The 23,528-nt window shown below is 39.0% G+C and overlaps 2 protein-coding genes across 3 annotated transcripts in view; one reads left to right on the top strand and one right to left on the bottom strand.

Annotated features, from left to right (window-relative positions):
- Nucleotides 1-3,308, top strand: part of SUZ12 (SUZ12 polycomb repressive complex 2 subunit) — a 47,011-nt gene extending 43,703 nt beyond the window's left edge. For both annotated transcript variants that reach the window (XM_067547392.1, XM_067547393.1), the window contains exon 16: nt 852-3,308. In XM_067547392.1, the coding sequence (XP_067403493.1) occupies nt 852-1,197 (346 nt within the window). In that variant the 3' untranslated portion in view covers nt 1,198-3,308. The remainder of the gene's footprint in view (nt 1-851) is intronic.
- Nucleotides 3,309-7,736: 4,428 nt separating this feature from the next.
- On the bottom strand, nt 7,737-23,248 carry CRLF3 (cytokine receptor like factor 3). Its single transcript, XM_067547390.1, is given in 9 exon segments — nt 7,737-8,361; nt 9,844-9,956; nt 13,910-14,042; nt 14,975-15,197; nt 16,348-16,525; nt 17,013-17,100; nt 19,059-19,266; nt 23,041-23,193; nt 23,195-23,248. Coding segments are annotated over 9 exon segments (1,404 nt in total). The 3' UTR covers nt 7,737-8,107.
- Nucleotides 23,249-23,528: the final 280 nt, after the last annotated feature.

Raw genomic sequence — 23,528 nt, 5'->3', positions numbered from 1 at the left:
TTTTTCTCTGCACATTGTTTATTTTCTAGACTTAATTTTTCAAAGCCAAGGTGAAAAGGATAACCAAACACCTAATGTGATATAAACTTAAATCCAGCAAGTCAGATACCTTCTGTAGCTAAGGCCTGCCCTATCGGCGGCAGTCAACTCTACTTAGCTTGCCTAACTTAAATTGACTTCCTAAATCCTCTTCTGCGCGTCGTCTCCACTATGCTGCACTGATGGGAAATGCATACCCATCAATACAGCACTACGCCTTTTGTGGAAGTGGTTTTACTGAATTGACTGCTGGATCGATTGAGCGAGTCTTTACTTCAGCTCAGTCAATCCGGATAAATCGCTGCTGTCATTGAAGGCATACCCTGAAACCGCAGCTGTATTGCATCAGTGATGACCCAGGAATCATGACACTCACCTGTGGTTTGATGCAATCTAACATATATAAGTTCCATAAATAAATTCCTTTAGTACTACCTCTACATACTTATACTAAGGATCCCATCATCTTCCGAAACAGATTGATCCAACAAGTCTACACCATGACTTAATTGTGGTTTGTAATGTAACTCACTAAACAGATACAGAACACGTACAATCCAAGGTTAGCTTAGTTATTCAAGGGATATTAGTTTAAAAGAGGAATGTGCTGCAGTTTTTGTATTTTCTTACTATTTTATATTAATCTTTGGAAATTTTGAAAACTTTTGTACCTAGAAACTACCAGGTACTGATAGTGACATTACTGTTAGTGATGTGAACTACATAACTGCTGTAATTATACCAGTGTGTCGTATTGCTTTTAATTTCCAAAATATTTTATTTCCATACTGACCATTTTTTTAATTTGACAGGTTTATTGCTGACAATCAAATGAATCATGCCTGTATGCTGTTTGTTGAAAATTATGGACAGAAAATAATTAAGAAGAATTTATGTAGAAATTTTATGCTTCATCTGGTCAGCATGCATGACTTTAACCTCATTAGCATAATGTCAATAGACAAAGCAGTTACTAAGCTTCGAGAAATGCAGCAGAAGTTAGAAAAAGGAGAATCAACTACCCCAACAAATGAGGAGTTTTCTGAAGAACAAAGTGGGACAACAAATGGATATAGCGAAACTAATACAAGAGAGAGAGTTTCAGAAACAGATAGTGTCTCAGGGGTCACAAAACAGAGCAAAAAACAAAAGCTCTGAAGGAAAAGGCAAATGCCATTCAATGGACAAACATTGAAGTGACATTCTAGGGTGCATGAGCTCTATAAAGAATTAAACAAAAAATCACACAGGTTCCAAACAGGCACTGTTGGATTGAAATAAATGATTTCAACAAGGATATTGTTACAACAGGTTCCTATTCGGTTAATTATGCAAGTACTACATGTATATCAGTTTTAGTGATGTAATGACAATATTCTAAGAGTTTGAGCATGAAGAGCAATACAAAAATCTTTTTGTAATTTTAGTAATTAGTGTCTTATGAACTCTACTGAATTTACATAATTTAAGTATATGTAAAACAGTTTTTTATATTAAGGATTTTGCATCTGTACCTGGCTGTTTTTCCTACCATGAACTTGTGAAACATTAGGGAAGGGGATTGGGATATAGTTTTTCTTTTTTTTTATTTAGAAATTCTCCAGTTAGCTTTTTGTGAAAATATGCATCATTATTTAAAGTTTAACCTTGATCCTTGTTTTTTGGAATCGTTTATCAATTTATGAACATCACAAACTACAAATTGATTTTTTTTTTTTTTTTTTTTTTTTTTTTTACACTAAAATTCTAAAAGTTTGCAAATTAACATAGCACTTCTTTGTCTTGTGCCTGTTTGGAAAGACCTTGGCTTTTCACATTACAGACACAGTGAAGTACCATCCTGGGTTTTTGAGGTTACTGGCAGTTTGTTTTTTGTGGATAATTCTGATGTATTGATCGCCCGGTGCACCATTTTAAACTTGAACATTTAGCTACTTTCTATTTTTATTACACATTTACACAGCTACACAAGAACTATCTGGTGTCTAACTCTTTTTATTAGGGTTGCATCATAGTGTGCCATGCTAAGGCCCAGAGTCTACAGTCAGTATGTAGTCATTACTCTGATACTCCAGTTGGAGTTATGCCTACTGTTTTGCCTGCACAGACTGCAGGATCAGGCCATAGATTTAGCTTTTGAGATACCACTCTTCAGGAAAAATGCACTGTAAAATTGGACCAGAAAATGTGTTGCACTTCTTATGCAAGTATTCTGTGATGTATTGTATTCAATACAGATACTAAGATGCTGACTAAAATATATTTGAGCAGTTTTGCACTGCTGTTAACACATTTTATGCATATGTTTACAGATTTTTTCCAATGGAAAGTGGTTTCACTACTGGTACAGTATCAGCACCGAAGGGTTTATTCAAGCAAGCACTGTGGTTGAGTGACATCACCTCAATTTTTTATTATCCTTAAGATATTGCATTTTCATATTCTTTATTTATAAAGGAACAATGCTGCTGTAAATACAGGTATTATTAATTTTTTATTTCATTCCATCACCATAAGATGCATTTCCCTATTTTGTTTACGGGATATATAAGCTTTCTAATGGTGTCTTCAGAAATTTATAAAATGTAAATACTGATTTTGATGGTCCTTAAGATGTGTTTAACTGTGAGACTATTTAACTAATGGTGTGGATGTGATTTGTCATCCAGTATTAAGTTCCTAGTCACTGATTTTTGTGTTTTAAAAAAAAAAAAAATAGGAAAGAGGGAAACTGCAGCTTTCATTACAAACTCTTTGATTTGTCAGCTCTGAGTTATAGCAAACTCTAATTATGCCTCTGGGTAGTACATCAAGCATTTCTCTCTGGCTTTAATTTGCTAAAGCTGTGCACATATGTAAAAAAAAATATTTTAGGGGAGATGTAGTTCTAGAATTATTGCGTATGTCATTTCTTAAGCAGTTATGCTCTTAATGCTTAAAAGAAGGTTAGCATTGTTTGCACAAAAAGTTGGTGATCCCCAAAAAAGTAATGAAATTACTTCTGTCCAGAAAACTTTGTATGTCACGTCAATTTATAATAAAAGCTGAAAAAATCCCTTTGTTTTCTATTTATAATAAAGATGCCTTTTCTATATGTACCCTTAATGAGAGATTTTGAAGAAATCATGTAAACTGGTTAAAAAGCATTTGAATGGTACAGTAGATGTAAAGAAGCAAGTTCAGTTGTTTAAATGAACCTTTGTTTTTACATTAAATGTTTATTTGAAATCAGATTTTGTACATAAAGTTCAGTAATATAAAATCTGCCACCATGGTTGTCCAGTCATTTTTTGTGTGCGCAAAAACGCCACAAATAGTACCTAGTTTGAACAAAACTTTTTTTCCTTTGACCAAATTTGGATAATCTACAGTCTCCATCTGTTAAGTTATGAATCTCCTTTCTACATTAGAGTTGTATACTGTTACCCATTGTTGTGGTATCTGAGTGCCTTCTCCATAAAATCAGTAGTGAATTTCCTAATGGACTTCAGGAAGTATCTGGTTCTGCTCTTTTGAGGGATAAAAAAATCTGCTGGCGATTTTTTTGTTTCATGTATAGGTTTTATTTGTCATTTTTAGGTTGAGTGTTTGGGGTAGATGGTGTCAATGTTGTGAGGTAATGCCAATGATTTGAGGCAAAATGACATTTGAGTCAGACATGATCCTTCAATCATACCTAAAGCACACTGTCATGTATTCATCTGTGTATTGGTACGCTCCACAATCCATGTAAAATATTACATGCTGACTTCCAGGCCCTTAGTGATGATTTAAGATTTCAGACAAAGGAAAAACTATTTGACAGGTTATAGAGCGTTCTGCTTTTCCAGGAGTACACTGCAAGTTATGAAGGCTCCAGCTGTAGAGTGATGGTGCTTGGGGTATTCTGATCATAGTGCAGAACCCTCAGCCTTACAGGTTTGGAGCTGGCAAGGATTTATTGTCTGAAATTTCTCCCAGAGAATGAGTGATTGGAGAACTGTTTCTTGGCACTAGTGTAACAAGAAGAGAATTTGTCAACTGCAATCTGGATTGAAAACATGTCCTAATTGGCTTGGGTCCTTGAAGAAGGCAGTCAGGATGTAATTTGTTTGGTGCTGATGTGACTGGGTGCTTTCCTTAAGGCATGTAATGCTTTCAAATGGAGGTTGAATGTAGGTGCCCCCGATGTGGTATGATGCCAGGACCTGAAAACCTGGCAACATTACAGGGCACATCTGAACTCTTGACAAACTTAGAATTGCCTTTCCTTCCACTCCTAAGCCTGGACAAATGGCTGAGTTAAGGAAAGGGCAGCATGAGCAGACCCCTGAGGCTGATGAAGACAGCCAGATCTGAGGGGAACATTCAGAATATTTTCCAAATTAATGCTGGTAGAATAAAGTGGTGTATTCCTTTTTTTAATCTTTAGTGAGTCCTGTTTTGTTTTAGCGGCTCAGAGGTTACATTTGTCAGATCAGATAAGCAAGGATATTTGGGGACATTGCTGCAGGAAAAGCTTCCTGGACTAGGTTGGATTCTTCTAGAGAAGATGTGAAGACTTCCTCTAAAAGAATTATAAAAGGGGAAATAAGTGGAACTGATTGTAAGCAAAAATTTCTCAAAGCACTGCAGAAGCATCAAGCTGTTGCTCTCCAAACACAGCAGTGAACTAAAGATGCATGTTAATCAACATGCCAGCAAAAGGAGGTGGACTCTTACACAAAAAGAATTCAGCAAAGCTGCTTCTTCAACCGTTAGAATAGGCAAATAACAATAGTAATGGTCAAATGGAGTCAATATGAAAGTTTTCAGAAGAGATGGGGAGACTGAAGCCTGCTACTGGGAAGACTTGGTTTCAAGATCCATTTCTAAACGGCTCATTTAAGCACTCCATGGACTTGATGCAGCCTACTTCAGACATTGCTTTACTATACCCACACCTTTGCTTGCCTACTATTGGCCATGGAACCAGTGGAGTTGTGTGAGGATGTGGTTACTTTATGAAAGGAGGGACTAGCAGAGGCTAAACTGAGTGGGAAACCACAGAAAGGCGTTACAGTGAGAGGAAATTAAGGCATAGGTATGTTAGCAATGTACGTCAATAACAATTACAGGGGTTGTGGCAAGATTTGCAGACCTACATAATGAACAAAGCAAGTTTCAAGTATACCCTTTGGTCTTGTGGCAAATGAGCTAGCTGTGTCAGAAGGAGGAATCACCAACAGTGTTAATATACACTTCAGAACCAGGTGTTGTGAAAATAACTAAAAAAGAACTAAGATGAGCTTGTTCAACTCCATACAGAAAGGATACTAATAGTAAAGCTGCACGTGGTGTGAGTAAACATGTTTATAGACAGACCTGGTTATGCTGGTCATCTCTGTGGACTTGCTGGTATAGGGCTCATCTATACTTAGTTTGAACAGATGTTGAGGTTTATTCCATGAGGGGAGGGGCACAATGCTAACAATTACTAGACAGCCACAGTGTTCAGGGATTAACTTTTTATTTTTTAAAAAGTTCACATAAGACACACATCTGTCATTGAGGTAAGTGACTATTACAGCTTCAGGGAATGTACTTTCAAAGTTTCATAAGCGGTTTTGTATTTATAACAAGCTGTTTGCATGACTGGTATTTAGATGTGAACATGTTTTGAAGCAGTTTCAACTGTCAAGCCTTCAGTCTACTGAAACTCCTGCTACAGTAAAAAGGTTCTTTAGAAGGATCACCAGTACTGGTGAGTACTTTGATGTTTGAACAGTACCTACCTAGTTGTAATTCATGCTGCTAACTTTAGTGATTATCTACAACAAAGTTGTCTTTAGAAACAACTGAAAACTGACATTTTGGATAATAGCGAAAGATGGGTTTTTAACAGTAAGTGATTTATCTACTTCTTGATTTACACTAAGACTGACCTCCATTATATACTCTCTAAAAGCTAGAAAGTTTTGCAGTAGTGCAGGGGCTAGTTTACCATGCCAGCCCTTTCTCAGTCTTTGTAAGTATCTACCAGCCCTTACTACAAATTAATTTTTTTAATCTGGTTTGTAGTATGTACTATGAACAAGCTTACAGAACTACATCAAGGCAGGAGTACACTGTACTGTATGAACAATGCCCTATATAATGTATCTCCATTTTATGTTTTGATAGATACCAATTCTTGTTCTTCCCAATGAATGTAGAATTGTGGCTAGATAGTGTGGAATCCATATTCTTACCAGTCCTTTCACAAGAAGAGGGAGGCATATATTTGCCTCTTAGAGCAAGTGTCCTTTTTTAAAGACCGCAATCTAGTTCTAGCCTGTTGGAAGTCAAGTTTTATGGAAGCTACTAGTGTGTATGATTACCTAACATCTGGACTCTCAGGCAAAGGGATCAGTAATATCCAGTAGATAAGGCATGGACATATGAAACAGACCTATGTTCTGCTGCCAGCTTCAGTACTAACTTGACTTTTGGCAAGCTGTAACCCCTCTTCTGCTGTAAATAGGGATGCTATTTGAATAATCTTCAAAAGCACTTCCCTAGGAATAGATGAACTATATTAGGTAAAAAAAAAAAAAAAAAATCAAATCAGTGGTCCATTGAATCCAGTATACTAAATGTTCTATCAGCTGCTTCAAAGGAAGAAATCCTTTCCCTGTTGCCACACAGTTTCCTCCTAATCCCCAATGAACAGTTTATATGATGAAGTTTGAGGACCCCAAAATCCTCAAGTGTAGTGGGAATTTTTATATTCTCACCAGTTTTTCACAGTAAATGTTAATCTAGTTCTGTGGTGGCTGAGGAGATTTTTGGTATCTGCTTGAAATTTCTACTTTTCACTTACATTGAATATCTTTGTGTAACAAAGAATTGAAGTACCTACTTTAGCTTCTCCCCACTTTTAACATGTTCTCTATTGTGAATAATCCCTTCCCTCTGAATTGAATCCAGGCCCCTAATTGTTACCTGTTTTAAAATCACCTGGCTTCTCCTATATCTTTTAGGGTTAAGTGAAGACAGGAAAAATGCACATAAAGTGAAGTTTCGCCATAACAGTAGCTACCACAGCCAAATTTAAATGAAAAAGAATAGGGCACAATTTTAGGATTGTATGTTTTATATAAAAAAAAAAAAAGCTTTTCAAAATATTGCTACCTGTCTTTAAAAAACCACCACAATTGCTTTATATACACAATAGTTGCTTTTGAGGTAAGCAAAGCTTTTTATATACTAGAGCTCTAACACACTTTTGTTTAACATGCTCATGTAAACCAAGTAACACTACTAGTCTCTGAACTAGAAATAGGTCTAGTTTAATACTGGTACCCATTCATTTATAACTACCCTGTGCAAATTCATAGTAAATCACTCTCCTACTTCATTTTATTATAACTGAGCAAGAAAATAAGTTACCAATCTTTGCTTTATGGTTTGACTTAAGTCCCATAGTTCATGGTACTAAAGTTGGAGTCTTAAGCATGGTCCATGTGGTTATCAAACTTATTTCAAGACAAAAAAACAAGCTGTTCAGTACTTGAAGGTAAGGCACATTGGTAAAGAAATGACATTTAACAGCCTGACTACATATTTGAACATATTTAGGCTCAGACATTCTTTTTTGGGGGAATGATGACGTAATAGCACACCTAGAAGAAAATGTGTTGAGCAGAAGTACAACAGTTCTGACTTTTTAAAAAAGATTAAGTTGCAGCATTCTGTAACTAGGTATCTGAAATTTACTATTAAGATAGTTACACCACCAACAATAAGAGCAAACTAAAACTTTGGGCAATTAACCCTAAGCTAAAGGTGTTACAGGCTTGTTTCACAGAAAACAGCAGCAGTAAGCACAGCTCATTCCATTCAATATGTGTACCCTGAGGTTTTTCCAGTTTTTATTCTAAGGATGTATGAAATTCATTTCCTGTTTAGCTTTTTACAGAATAGATCATGTTTTCCATTATTCTGAAATAAACCTAAGTACAACACTGACATTTAAGTGATGTAAAGACAGTTGTTAACCAAGGTTAATCTAATTTTTCCAGCTGTTGGTATCTTTAACTTTAAAATTTACAGCAAACAATTAGAGAGGCTAGAACACTAACACCTTCCAGCCTGGGTAGGAGAATGAACATCCAAAATATAAAGAACCACACGAATGATCAAGTACCCAGTCAAAGACTACTTCCCTGTTGTTAGAACTAATGGTTACTCTGAGTTTGAAGTTTCCTCCCTCATTGTTGTTGGGACCTAAATGCACAACTTCCATGTCAAATGTCACAGTTGATCCACAGGTAACAGCAGGCAATTGGTTTGTCATCTCTTTGCCATTTACAAACACTGCCCCTGTAACAGTTAAAATATTTAAACGTTATTTCCTACAGCACATAAGGGTTAGGGGCAGGAGTTAGCTGCACCATAGATGAAGCCCCTTCCCCCACAAAAAGAATGCATGTCATCTTGCCTGATTCGCTTACTCAAACTACAGGAAACGAACATGTAAAATCATGCTGGAATTTCATAACAGCTATACTAATTCTTTACAACTCTTAGCTCTTTCCACAATCAATATGTGGTATTGATAAAGTATTTTAACCTGTGCTTGTGACACACTGCAGTGGCATAATAAGTAAATGCACTCTGAAGCACTATCATAAGTGCATTAGAGCTCCACTATTAAAGTCCTTATACACATCAGTGAGGAAATAATCAACTTAAAAAAACTTCACTTATCCTATCTCAAACTATTAACCATTGATTTTTGAGAGAATAAAAACTAGGGTTCAAAATAGCTCTTAAATATTCAATAAATTAAATACAGAGTTACACAAGCATTAAACAAAGGCAAGGATTAATTATTACAGACACGACAATGTGCTATGTTAATCCACTATAAAAAAAATTAAGGCTGTGGCAAGCTACCTGTTTAATCAAGCAACAATGGCTTGCCAATAAAGCATAGATCAAATAAATGGTTTTAAAACATGAATCCTTCTTCCCATCTCTAGTGCATTCGCTTATCATAGACTGACTATGACATAAAGGTAGGAATGCTGTCAGTACCACTCATTCTTTCATTGTAAGTGCCTCAGAGCAGGGACTGCCTTTTTAGAGGTCTGAGTGGTGCTTTGCAAGCGTTTAGGCACTCAGTGAATAAAATGGAAGCTTACAGTTGTGCTGTTCCCTTTTAGCAGTGCAGCTTTATGTAAAAATCAACTATTTTTTTAAGAGCATAAGAATGGCCATATGGCTTCAGTCTATCTAGCCCAGTATGCTGTCTTCTGACAGTGGCCACTACCAAATGCTTCAGATGGAATGAATGGAACAGGGTTGTTTGTTGTGTGGTCCGCCTGCCATCCAGTCCCAGCTTCTGGTAGTCAGAGGTTGAGGGAAACTTGGCATCTCTGACCATCTTGGCTAAGAACTGTTGATCTATCCTCCATGGATTTATTTAATACACAAGCCATAATGCAGGCTTCAATAGTAGGAGTCAGTAAGAGGAAAGCCCAGCTCCAACCAGGTTTTCCTCAATGGACTCTAGTCTCTGGACTTATGGGTTTTTTCTGAAGTCTCAGAGCAACACATGCAAGTTACTGCAGCGTACAGAATTAAGTGAACCTTTGAGTGTTAAAGATGCACCTGTACACTTCCAAAAATACAGAATGAGACTGCTGAGGTTACTGGAAGTTGTAACAACACTTCAAGTGCTGGATGTTTTTGCTACTGGGGTAAATTAGATGTTTGTGTGCTCTATGTACACATGGAACATGGTCACTGTCTTCAAGTACAAGTAGATTATATTCAACAGTGCAAAATAAACAAACTCACCATTTGTACTAATGCATACTGCTTTATCTCGCTGTAAAGAATCATAGCCATTCTGCTGTTCTACACAGACTCCTATACTGTCTCGTTTATCTGGCTGACCAACAGTTTCGATTCTATGAAGAAGAAAGTTTTGTTAAATTTTGAAGCTTTAAATAAAAATATACAACAAAAACGGCACTAATGCTCATCTCTAATCAGTGCTTTCCTATCGTAAAGGACCTCTTTACAATGACCCCAAGATCTCCACCACCATTTTATCCAAACTTTAAAACTGTCTCTGCTGAGTATGGATCATGTAGGTCCTTAAAATGTGCAGCAGATATTCATCTGGCAGAGAAGTTACGTCTGTATCTCTTCTAACAACCCTCACATTTTCACTGGTGTGTTTTTGTTAAATATCCCCCTTAGGGGTGCGGCCTATGGCAAGCTGCTTTCAATAGTTTTGGATCATGGCTTTAGGGTGGCTGTCCCCACTATTAGCATTGGCCCAATCCTGGCAGAATCACAAATTTAGTCATTGTCTACCAAAGGGTCACATTTAGGGCAAAATGCTCCACTTCTGGCACATACTAAGGGCCCTGTGTGCAGCAGAAACTCCTTAAAAGGGACTCTGAACATGATCCTGATTTAAGTTGTTAATAATGAGATCAAAAGGGGGTTTAATAGAGATGAAATCCAGGATAAAAGGAAGAAATCATGCAGGAGGACAAGGTGCAAAGCTCTATCCAATTAATGTCTGTTCTAAGGAGTTGCTATTCATCTATTTGAATGGAAAAGTAGTAGGGGTGGTGCAAGTCAACTACAAGGGGTAAGTCACTGTAGAGGCTTGAAATAGGAATTTGTTAATGCAAATAGAATCATACCTGGTACTGGCAAATGTCACTTGTGTTAATGTATTGAAAGTAAACTCAGCCTTTTGCCACTACATAATTTTTGAGCTTGCTGTACTTCTGCTATATGCCTTTTTTGTTCAAATCTTTATTAGAAGCTGTTAATGTACAGTGACTGTCACTAAGGAACAGACTATTTACAAGACCAGCCATAGAGCCCAATTAATAAAAAGCCCAGTATTAGGTCATGAATAGATCCCTCAGGCTGGGAAAGTACTGAAAATTGCAGGCTGTTTCTCTAGCTTTTATTATAAAGATTAGCTGCTTACATTAACGATTGTGGGTACCTAAGCCTTAACTCATGCTGCTATTTGAGCAGTCATCTCTCTTCTTTAACTTTCTTTGTATAAAGACACCCCACCTTTGGTGGAGAAGGTGGGGGCAGAATCTTAAAACAAGTAACTGAGTAAAAGTAATTTGCAAGCCTGGCTTATGATTTTGGAAAAGTGACCATGAGGCTTTTCTAAGTATCAAAGCAAACAGAGTTGTGTGAGTGGACTAACCCTTGAAACAGAACGCTCACATCCTAGCCCAGGCCAATCAGGCCTATAAAGAGGAGGGATGTCAAATATATGTTTAAGGACACTTCTATAAATGGGTCTGTTTTCTTCTGTCCTATGAATCATACATTTACCTCCATGACTCTTTGCTGTTGCTTAAAAATGCTGGGTATAATTTTTTTGAAAGCCCAAGTGCCTTAGAATGCTATGTTCATTTGATTTTCAAAGAAACAGACTTCAAAGTGGCAAAACCACTTTAAAAACAATGAGAATTAAGCTTCTAAATCCTTTAAGTGCTCTTGGAAACATAACCTGTCCTGCTTTGGTAGGGACTGATTTACATTGGGGCTGATTCAGCTAATAACTTATGATAGCAAGAAGGTGGAGGTGTTTAATGCCTATTTTGCTTCAGTCTTCATTAAAAAGAATAAACCAGATACTTGACACAATTTAACATCAAGGGGGAAGAAACAAGACAAACAAAAGAACAGGTTAAATAATATTTAGATAAGTTAGATGGATCAAAGGTGTCAGGGCCTGATGAAATACGTCCTAGGGTACTTAAGGAACTAGCTGAAGCAATCTTGGAACTGTTAGCATTCATCTTTGAGAACTCACAACAGATAAGTGAAGTCCCAGAGGACTGGAGAAGAACAAACAGTCTCTATCTTTAAAAAGGGGAACAAAGAGGGTCCAGGGAATTATATACTAGTCAGCCTAACTTTGACACCTGGAAAGATACAAATTGATTAAAAATCTGATGCAGTAAGTAGCAGGAGGATAATAAGGTTATAAGGAATAGCCAGCATAGATTTGTCAAGAACAAATCATGCCAAACCAATCTAATTCCCTTCTTTGACAGGTGTAGAGACCGAAGTGATGGTGAGGAAGTAGTAGATGTGATATCTTTATTTTAGTCAGGCTTTTGAGTTGACACAATCCCCCAGGCTGGGGCACAATCTAATTACCTCATACGCCCAATCATAGACTTCTCTAACTGTCTTGATCAGAGTGGCACCAACCAAAGAGTTCTCGTTCTGAGAAAAGGACATATGAAATAGTGTTTTTATGACAGCTTTGCTACTCACTGGAGAGGCTATGATGCTTCCTGAATGTGTGACAAGATTATAAAGCTGCATCACAAATATCTGTAATATGAACCTTGCCTGTTTCTACCCAGGAGGCTGGTTATCCCTTTGTGAATGTACTATTGAAACAGATGGATAAAGCCAAATGCCAAGTATTGCATCTCATAAACAAGCAGAATCTAACATATGCTTTGAAATGGGAAGCTCTTGTGGGGATTGGGGAAAGTAATACAACCTATTTTCTAACTTTCGAGGTTCTCTTTAACAACAGGTTCCATCACATCTTTTGCAGACCTGGGGGCTAGTGCTCTGATACAAAAAAAAGATCTCAGAGGAGGAGCAAAATTCACACAACCAAAAAACTGCGCATCAAAAGGATTTTCATCTCTGTTACTAATACAAAAAGGGAAGTCACACTGGTATGAAAGGAAACCAGGAGATACCTCAAAGCTCTGCATTTAATAGAACAGATGTTTCTGTGCCAAGTGCTATTAAGCCTAGTGTTTTATCTGAGATGGAAGCTGTAGAGCTCTTTGTATCCATAACAGACAATGGGCAGCTGAATATGCCCTTGCCCCATGACCATCCAAAGCCAACAGAATCCAAGTTTCAGGAAGGGGAAAATGTAACATCACCTAGAAAGCTACATGGAAAAACACCCCCTAAACTACCAGTGGAGTTTGCTGCAGGCTTGTCAAGCCTATTAAGCAAAAACTGCCAGTCTGTGTGTCTGCATAATCGGAGAAAGGTGGGGGAAAGCTATGGCGAAGTCTCTCAGATCTCTAATCACAACTGGCACTGCCTGCCAGATGAGTCATCTCCACAGGGACTCTCCTCTTACCCAGCCAAACAGCATCATCTCAAGAGAAGGGCTGGATGCAGAAAAGCTGCCAAAGTTTCTAAACACACTGTTGTGCTGAATTAAAAGCTTAACTCTGAAAGGAAGTTCTCCAAGCTACCTTCTCCCCTCAGGAATTTCTATGGATGGCAACCAACAGCCATCTTACCAGAGCTATAATTATGCTGGAGGTGGTGCCTTTGAGTACTTACACCAGTGCCAATCAGCTATTCTTACACTGTCACATGAAAACAAGGCTCCTATAGTCCCAGAAGAATTGAAGAGGGGGAGGAGGGGAGGAAAGATTACTGATTAGGGGCCATAATCCAAAACCCACTGGAGTCAGTGGAAGAACCAGGGGGCTTTAGTTCAGGCTGTAGTAGTTGCTGACAAGCACCAAAAAAAAAAAAAAAAAAAAACTCTACACCTCCCACAGGTCCACTCAGTATAGGCTAATTTGGGGACCTCATTGAGGAAGGAATATAGTACTTCAGCTCCTGTTCTAGGTTAGGCTGGATCCTACAAGAGGATCTTGGGCTTTGTCCTGAGGAACTACAAGGTGGAAGCGAAGATAAAAGTTCAGGGGACTGTGTATCATGTACATGCCTCTGTGTCAATGATTTGGGAGTTTACAACTCAGACACACAGTAAGGCTTGAGTTTTCTGTGCAACTTTGAGGTAACAAAAAGAGAAACAGGAAATTCTGTTTGCGCAAGTGCCTCATGCAATGGGAATGCAACATGTACTTGCCTGAATGTTAACGTCTGCCCACAGAAGTAAGTAGGAGCTTTGGAGTAGAGAACACCACATGACTGAGAATCATTTCGAAGTGCTATGTTTCTTCGACTGCTCAGGCTGTAACCCTCCAAACCAGCTGTCCATTCTTCAAAGAAAACAAAAACATGAATAACTGAAATGGCTATCATGGGGAAAGAGCTTCAATCAGCTGCATCCAGTATTTTTACTTCACGTGCAAGTTAGTCATGTTACTGAAGCTCTGGGCCTAACCTCTCACTGATGAGCAAAAGGATTTAGAGAGAAATGAGGCATTTTTTTGCAATATTGTGATTGTTGCCAAAAAGATTAACCTGCATTTGACTCTTGGCTATAATCACAAAGTGACAAAAATGTACAGTGCACAGGTTCCCCATAAAATTAATTGGGAGTAAAGATAAACTAGAGTTTCTCTTATTGCCTACCAGTTTAAGAACTAGCCTTACAGACATTTACAAACTTGTTAAGTGTAGATCTTCTACAATAAAGAGAAAAAAATAGGAAAGATCTTCAGTTTTGTCATTCAGTGAATTTAGTTAACTCCTCAACTACCTGTCTAAATAATATCACAATGGGATAGGAGCTCATTTCTCAATGGAAGCCTAACCCTCCTCCCTCAAGAAAAGCAAAGCTCCAGGCTATTACAGAAACCAGAAATCCTTTAGGAAAGCCAAAACAATAGTTAACGCTCCATTTCTCAATACAACCAAAACAAAAGGGAAATTCTTCATGAAACACAGAACAGAATTTCACACTGGCATTTTCCAAGTGCAGGCATTGCTCCAGCCCAAGCATAAGGCTAATAGCTACCATGTGTGCTACAGAACTCGTTGCAGTTAAAATTAAGCAAAGATTCCAACAACAGAAGGGTACGTATCTAATTACCATGTATTATTTAGATACACATTTAATTCCATATATTCCAAGACAGGAAACTCCATTGTCTTCAGACTGCAAATGGCTCTACAAAATCAACTGCACGCTACGGGTTTTGCATACACACTACAAGCTTCAGATGATTAACCACAAAGAAGTTCATACCATGAGGAACTAATGTAGAACGGCCAGTTTGAGGAATACTCCATGGACTCCATTCCTGCCGTCCGTCACCTCGGGCACAGACTCTGAACTGGTAATCAACATTGGGGTCGATATGTAGTACTATGAATTCCATCTCTGAGCCAACATACACATCTTCAAAGTGATTGGCAGTACTCTTGCGATACTGAAGCCTGTAGTCTTGTGGTATAAAGTCATCATCCACCTAAACAGACATTTATTCCTTTAATAAGGGATCCTAACCATTTCTTCCCTGGATTTCTTTGAACTACAATGTATCACAGTGCCACTGCAAGTTGGCAACATTTGTCTTTCATACTTCGAGAGGAATGGCAAGAAAGAGAGCCATCCAACAGCAACTTAAATATGTATGGTTTTAACAACCACAGCTTAGATTTATGGAATAAAAGAGGAATGCCTTCTGAATACTGAAGAAATCAATTAGCCAAGTGTCTGATACAAAATTGAGGTTCTTTAATCTTTATTCTCATGCACTGTACCTACCAGAGTACCCAAATATTTAAGGGTGCATAGTTTAATGGGGTAGGGACAATTTCTCCCTCTGAGTGAAATCCTGGCCTCACTGAAATCAATGAAAGTTTTGCCATTGTTTGTACAGCACCTAGCACGAGTCCTTAACCACAGTTATCCACTGTAATAAATATCACCGCCAAGTATGGATTTTACAAACAGTTTATTTCTGTGTCAATCTGTGCTTCTGACAAATACATAACGCTAGGGCCTATTTGTGCAATTGTGTTTAGATGATAGTGTCACAGAATTAATATTTCTGTATCAATCATCTGTTTAGGGGGAAGTGATTTAAGCTGTTTTGGAGTTTTTGGGAGAGTAGGGTTAGGGGCGTAACCTCCTGCCTCTTCCATTTCTGACAGTTTGGCATTTACTGGGGACAATAGTTTGGCCCAAAAAGGGACAAGGGTGGGCTTTTTTTCTCCCAGCTACCTCTGCTTGCTTTTCCACACAACAGATTGTAGACAGGCCTACTGCACTAATTGGCAGATGCTGGGAGACAGCAGGTACTTCCAAGCAGCAAACAGGTAGCCCAGCCTCAGACTATGGGCTGGATTCTCAAGTGAAAGTCTTCCTCCATACACACACACGTGTCTCAAAATCTACCATTATGTGCACGTGGGTATCTTGCATCTGGATCAAACCATAAACATACAATTCTTCTGGAAAATTTTAAATCACACGTCAGAAGCAGATGATTCCCTTGATGGAGAAATACAGAGCCAAAGTAACATTCAGTTTCTTTTAAGAAAGAATACCTTCTTTTTCTGAGACGGGGTCTAAAAGAGAGTCTGAGCTACATTCATTCAAAAGATTTTACCCACCTTACACCATCTGACTAGGATACCTCCAGGCTTCTCAGTAAGTTCTTCTATCTGTACCGGAGGTCGAGATGCTACAGTCCCATGGTTGAAGATTTGATTTTTCACTATAGTAAGAAGACAGTCATCCAGCTGGGCAGATAAACAAGGCACATCAACCAGTGAGGGCACTTCTGGCAAGCTAAGGAAAGAAAAATTGCTACCATGTAAGGGAACAGCTTGTATACAATTCTATTTCAGTCATAGACCTAAAAGACATGTGGGTTTGATTTTTTTTTTTTTTTAACTCTATACTTCAAGGGACTGGTTTTAAAAATTAGAACATTAAAGGAATTCCAGATTTCAGACTTAAAAGACTTGGGAAGTAGTTAATATTTTAGGCCTAATGATGTTGTCTGTGTCTCAGTAATCTCTTCTGTTTCACTGGGATTGAGGAAAACAATTGCAAACAGACAGTCCATATTTCAAGAGGGACCAGCTGAGGAACGAACAATACTTGAATTATCAAGGCCAACCCCTGTCACAGCAAAGCCCGAAATAAACCTTTGAAAGAAAAGCCCTTAATTCTATTGCCTTAATAGGGGAAAAAAACCTGTGAAGAGACATATCATTCATGATCCATGCTGAATTCTCAATTCCCACCTCCACCACAGATCAATGTCTCTTACCTATCTAGCTGAATGTGCAAAGCCTTTTTTGTAAAGCTGCAGAGTTTTTCATTCGGTTCTCCCACGACCCCATGTATGACACTCTCTCCTGGAATGAAAGAGTAAAAAATGTTCCTGGTGTGAAAATTGCCCAAGAAAAACCATTCTTCACATCACAGAATTATCTGCTGTTGATGATCTCAAAGAGCTTTGTAGGAACTCCCATGAGAGAGTTAGGTGATTTGCCCGAGGCTTCACACAATAACAGAGCCAGTACCAGATGCCTAGAATCATGGCTCCTAATCCTCTGGCTCCAGCTGTCTGACTACTTTAAAATGGAATCATCATCTCAGAATGTGCAGAGCATCTTTATTGATCAGAACCTCAAAAAGCTAAAACTGGCAAAGAAATTATAAGAAGCTCAACAGTGCATAGAATCAGGCCCTGCTCATCATTATTAATGTAACAATTATTTTTTTTCAAATGTAACATTTGGTGATATTCTGTGCAGTGCTGGGTAGGGATAGATAAATAGAAATCTTTTCAAACACATCATTTCTAATCCACTATATTTACATGGAAACCCTGTGAAGTTACAGGAAGATCTGCAGAGACTTCTGCTTAAATCCAGCTTGGAATCTTCCCAAATGTATCATTTGATGACTGTGCGGTGATCTGTGGGAGATATGTGAGCTCAGTCCAGTTCCAAGTGGACAGTTGCCAACATTTAAAAAAAAAAAAAAGAAAAAAATGCACACCATGTTTGGCAGCAAAAGATTTAATGTGCATGAATAGTGAATTCCCTTCTTGCTCAGAGGTGGCCCCTCTAGTTCAGAATAGAGCTAAGGTATAGCAAAACTCTTAGTGCCACTGTCCACATAGGCAGCTGTGGTAGAAATAGAGAAGCTTTGATACAAGATCTTATTAGACTTAGGCAAGTTATGTCACCTCTTCTGGAGATGGTGTTAATATCAGCTTCACAGGAGTAGGTGAAACTATTTGGAAAATGACAAATTGCTACTTAATTACAACCACTTGAGTGCATACAGGACTTTGGTGCACACCAGAGAGCAGGGTGGAAGAAAGTTAAAGTTGAAACAGACAGACAAGAACAATGCAAGGAAATAACCAGCACAGCCATGGCTGAAACATACTAAAGAGTGGTTCTCCAGAGCAGGGAAACAGTCAATAGCTACATTCCTTTGTGACTAGATATTTGGAAATGATATGGAATAGTTCACGCTTAATGGTACATTTCCACACTTCTATTGTTTTCTATTCCAATCACAAATCTTCTGGAGAAAAGCCTGACTTTCCTTTCAGATAAAATGGGATGTGAGGGAGGGAAAGGTCAATGATAGGCAATATAATCCTTGAACTTCTGGACAGCATGTTTTTACTCCACAGACTCAAAATAACTTCCTTCCAGTCCCAACACTGGAACAAACATTCACTGTATTTTGGCAGGGACTCATTTTCCAATATAAAATAAATTCAAACCCAAAATTATTTTTTCCTAGACCAAAAGCAATTAGACCACATTGGGTGAAATTCACCCCTATGCAAAAGACTAACATAAGACCTATGAACCACTGAAGTGCCACTTAAGGTTAAACTAAGCTGCCAATTTAAGAGTACTAAAAACAAAACAGATTTTTTTTTTAAATGTATTTATTTATTTATTAGAGCATCTGAGACATTTATTTTTAAGAAGCCAAACACAATCCCTTGCTTCTATTTTGGTGGCCTGGAAGGTAACTTCGTAGTAATATATACCTCTGAAAGTAGGTACTCCCCCCTTTTGACATTCCATACTTCAGCCCATTTATACTTCAACCTTGGATTATATGCTGAAATGCTAAAAAATGGAGCCTCATGAGCAAACACTGATTTGTTTCCGTCCACCCAACCACTAATTCTGCAAAAAGCTCTTTAAATCTTTACTAGTGTAGGTTTAGTAGAAGTCCATTTCAGTCAAAAGATGCTGTTTGTCATATGTACTACGATCTACACTAATATTTAAGAGAAGACTTATAGGATATAAGTATATTTTAAATAGCCCCCTACCTTCCTGGAGCAGGTCATCAGCTGTACTGACTCCTTGTTCTATTAGTTTCTGGCATTCATCCAATGGCTTGATGCTCTCTTGTTCTATGACATCCACTTCCTGCAGCAACGATACCAGTCGCTCATCCAGCAGCTTCCTCAGGGTCCCTTTTAAATCATTAAAATGCTGCTCAAGTACGTCCCTTGTCAGAGCTGCACTCTCTCTGATCTGACTCAAGACAACAGAAAAGAGAAGGATTCAGGGTAAACAGCTGAAAAGAAACATAGCTTTTATCATTGCGAATCACAGTGCCTGCATTTGCTGGTGGAAAGCTATGTGCTAGGCCAACTTTTACGAAGGCTCTCAGACAATTAACAAACCTGCCAGGATGCTGTCATTTTAGAATACTCATTTTATTAAGGGTACAAAGCAGGGGAGAAAAGAGGAAGTGAGGCTACCCAAACGGAAAGACAAGAGAGGACAGCAAAGCAAGACTTGTAATTTTCTAGAAAAGGATTATAAATAATGAGGAAACTGGAAAAGAGGAGAGTGTCCTTTATAACAATTATCTCCCCCATACACAAACTAAAGACACACTTAAGAATGATAAGCCTTTAGTAACAGGGTCACACAAATCATGTGGACAACAGGATGCCTTAGACCAACTAGGAGCTAAGCCATGTATGCTATAACCAAAATAGCCAAATGCAAATGAGAGATTGAAAATTTAACCAATTCAAATCAAACCAGAACACATTACATAAATCAATTTATTCTAGGACTATTAGAATATCCAAATATGGCCCTTGTTACTGTAGTATCTGAGCGCACCTATCTTGAAAGGTATTTATCCTCACAACACCCTAGGGAGATAGAAAAGTACCATTATCCCCACTGTACAGATGAGGAACTGAGGCTCAGAAGGAAGTTTGTAGTAGAGCAGAGACTTGAACCCACATCTCAAGTTCTTGGTCAGTGCCCTACCCACTGGACAATCCTCCCTCTACTATATTCTATAAACACGGGAGAGAAACTTTGTTAACTATTTAAGTTAATAGATATTATGGCTCTGTACTGAAAGTTAGAGAGAGAGAGAGTGTCTTGAAAGTGACTTATGCAATTGTCCAGGACCTGTCATGTCATTAATACATTAACTAGCAGTGTGGCATTTCCCATCCATCCAGAGCACTAAGACAATGAAATACCCACTTCTTGTGCAGCTGGTCCTTCCCACACAGCGGACTCACTTTAGTAATGAGAATGGCACTGCAGCACACAATATTAGAACAGAGATATAATTGTGAGTATTTTAGCACATCAAAGATCTTCATTGTTAGCTCCCCACATTATATGCTGAAATATTAAAGTACTGAAAGCCTTATCCAAAGCCTACTGAAGTTGGTGGAAAGACTTCACTGACTTCAGCGTGCTTTGGATCAGGCCTGTCATGAACATGATCAGCCAGTATTTGGACAAACCTATAACAATTCAGCTTCACAGAGTGGAAAGAGAATGGTTACAATGTTTATTCTGTGTGTTTGAGACACTAATTTAACAGGCAATTCCTAAATTACATGAAGACTGTCACATAGTCTCAAATCAGATCAGACATGTATCCTGTTATGGCCAGTACCAGATGCTCCAGAAGACAGTAAGAAACCCTGCATTCAGTGGTTATGAAATACTGTCCCTAGTGAAAATTCTCTCCTTTCCTCCTATATTTAGAGGCTTAACTGCAGAAGCATGAGGATTTGAATCCCTTCCAAAACTTTTCTTTTTTTATTTACTATTACAATTCTGAATAATCTTGTTATTCATATAAGTGACCAATCATTTGTTTGAACCCTGCTAAGCTTTTTGCCTCAATCTTAGGGCACTGAAAGGAGTTCCATGGGCCAACTGCACATTGTGGGAAAGAGGATTTTGCTTTGTTTTTAAATTGGCTCTGAACAGATCTCCTTTGAATTCCGCTAATGTTTCTCTTGTTCTTTTATTAGGAGTCATGGTGAATAGTGAATGTGCCACCATAGCCATTTTGATTTTGTAGGTATCCTTAGAATCTTTATTACAAAAAAGTTGTTAAAAAAGGTTTACTAAGTCTATTAGGAACTCACTGCATCTGATTTTTTTTAGGAAGGAAACATTTGAATACATGAAAAATTAATCACAAGCTAAAAGTCAGAATTAAAACACTCCCCTATGAAGTGCTTTTATAATTTACACACACAAGGAAATGCTGCAATATAAGCCAACCCCTAGATGTACTTTCTAGATCTTTAGAAGTACTGATAACCAAACACAGGAAGCTCTTTGGTTAGGTAAAGTAAATTTCCTCTCAAGTAATATTCATGAGCTTCTGCAGCTGCCTCACAGCTTGGCTTCCCCTCACTTGTTATTTTAGTATTTCAGAAAAAAGGAAGTGTTTGGCAGTGTACATATGGGGTGGGGGTGGAGGACAACAGAAGAGAATGGTTATTCCCCTAAGCCCATCACTGTTTTAGATGTGTATACAAACTCAATCAGTATCAGAATCTCAATGCTAGAGCTAGGGTTGTGCAAACAGAAGAGAGGAGGAAAATGCTGGAATGTAAAAATACAGAGGCTTGAGAATGGATTTGAATACTGCAGTAAAATGGTCCTAAAATGGAAGTTGATACTGCAATGCTAAGTGGTCCATTGAGCAAACATTTCCTGCTAGCTGTAGCCAGTCTAGGCCTCTTGAGATTTCCAGAGTCTCTTGTCCCCACATGCCAAACTCTGTTGTGGTCAACTCAGCAAATGACCCCCAAAGTTGGGAAGTGGGTCCAGGAGAACAGAAACAAATGCACACAAGCACAGAACCATACAGCAAAGAGATCAACGGAAGTCATAGGAACAAGAAGAGATTCAGTGCTAATGAATGCAAAGTGCTGTACCCAGGGAGAAGAAGAAAACAGCACAAAAAGAGGTGAAGGTAACTAAGCAGTCACACCCACCAAAGTAACTGAGCAGTTATACTCACCATGCTAATACAAATTTACTTTCATCTGTCCCATTATATTTCATGTTACTAAGCAACACTACCATTGCTGCTGGGATGGCAAAGTTTGGACTAGAGTCATCTATGAAAGGCTCATTACCTTTAGCAGTTTGCAATAACAAGAACTTTGAAAATCACTGTGATTAATGAACATTAATCTCCCACTTGTTCAGAACAGCAGGGCACTAGCCAATAGATTTCTATGGCGATGGGATTCGTTTCAAGGAAATTATCTGATCACAACAGAAAAATTCTGTAAGAATTAAAATATATGAAAGATCACTCCACAAGATGAACTAACACCAAGGTTGTGTCTCAGGTCTACAAAAAGCAAAGACATTCAGGGCATGTCGTCAGTGAAATGTTAAATCAGATAATGGGTACCTGGGTTTGAATCCCTGAGCATGGAGTCAGGTGATAATATGAGAATCTTCGCTTTGGGTTTTTTCTTAAAAGCGGATTTCCAGCTTTCAGGGTCACAGAGGCAAAATTGGAAATGTGAACTCTAAAAGCCCCCACAGCAGCAGGTTGTAAAACTTGGGGGTTTTCTTTTTAATCAATCTCATGATCTCGGAGTGCGACTGAGCCGGGCAGGGGGAGTGGACTCTTGACTTTGTGATGCTTGGAGCGGGCAGGACAGAAGTTCTCGTCTCAGAGCTGCTCGGTCTGCCAGAAAGGCAACTTACCTGCACCAGTGACACGCAGGTCATGTCCGGAAGAGGCGTCCCCACCCCTGCCCAAAGGGCCAGAGACTGATTGTTTTAGATGGAACCGTGGGCTCCACGTAATCCGAGTCTGTCTCAGGAAAGGGGCTGGCTGGGTTGTTCCCGCCTTGCCATAGCCTGCACCCAGTCACCCTGGCTCACCCTGTCCCCCTCCCCCGCCAGCACCACCGACCTGGCCGGCACCCACCCGCCCAGCTCCGTGCCCAGCTCCCCTCACCTCACGGCCCGCCCCCCGCCTGCACGCTCAACGCTCCCCACCTGCTGGCGCGCCTGCTGCAGCCCCCGCAGCCTCTGCTGCAGCTCCCGCCGGTAGCTCCTCGCCGCCTCGATGCTCTCCCGAGCCTCCAGCAGCAGCAGCTGCGCCTCAGCCTCCGGATCCATCCCACTCCCCGCCCCGGCTACGGGGCCCGCGCTGCTCCTGGCAACAGCCGCCCGGGCTGGCCTCAGACCCGGAAGCGACCCACATCCGGGTAATGAGAGCTACAGGAGGCGGGGCAGCAGTTAGGGTTTTTTTTTTTTTTTGAATCAAGGAAAAAAACTTTATTGATACCCCCACACATGTACATAGAATTGGCACACAAGCCAGCACTGGCACCAAAATCCCCAGTCAGCATTGCAGGATATCGATGTTCATGCCCATCACTGAAAGTACACACACAATTATATTTACCTTGCACTAGACAACTACATTGATTATATAAACAATACAATTAATTACCATCTTACAGCACACATCTACACGCTAG

This window comes from Emydura macquarii, unplaced genomic scaffold (assembly GCF_026122565.2).
Source record: "Emydura macquarii macquarii isolate MOO-44397 ecotype Brisbane River unplaced genomic scaffold, CSIRO-AGI_Emac_v2 contig_1230, whole genome shotgun sequence".
In the NCBI taxonomy this organism is placed as follows: Eukaryota; Metazoa; Chordata; order Testudines; family Chelidae; genus Emydura; species Emydura macquarii.
Note: the sequence above shows the minus strand (reverse complement) of the source record. Positions and strands in the feature narration are given on the sequence as shown.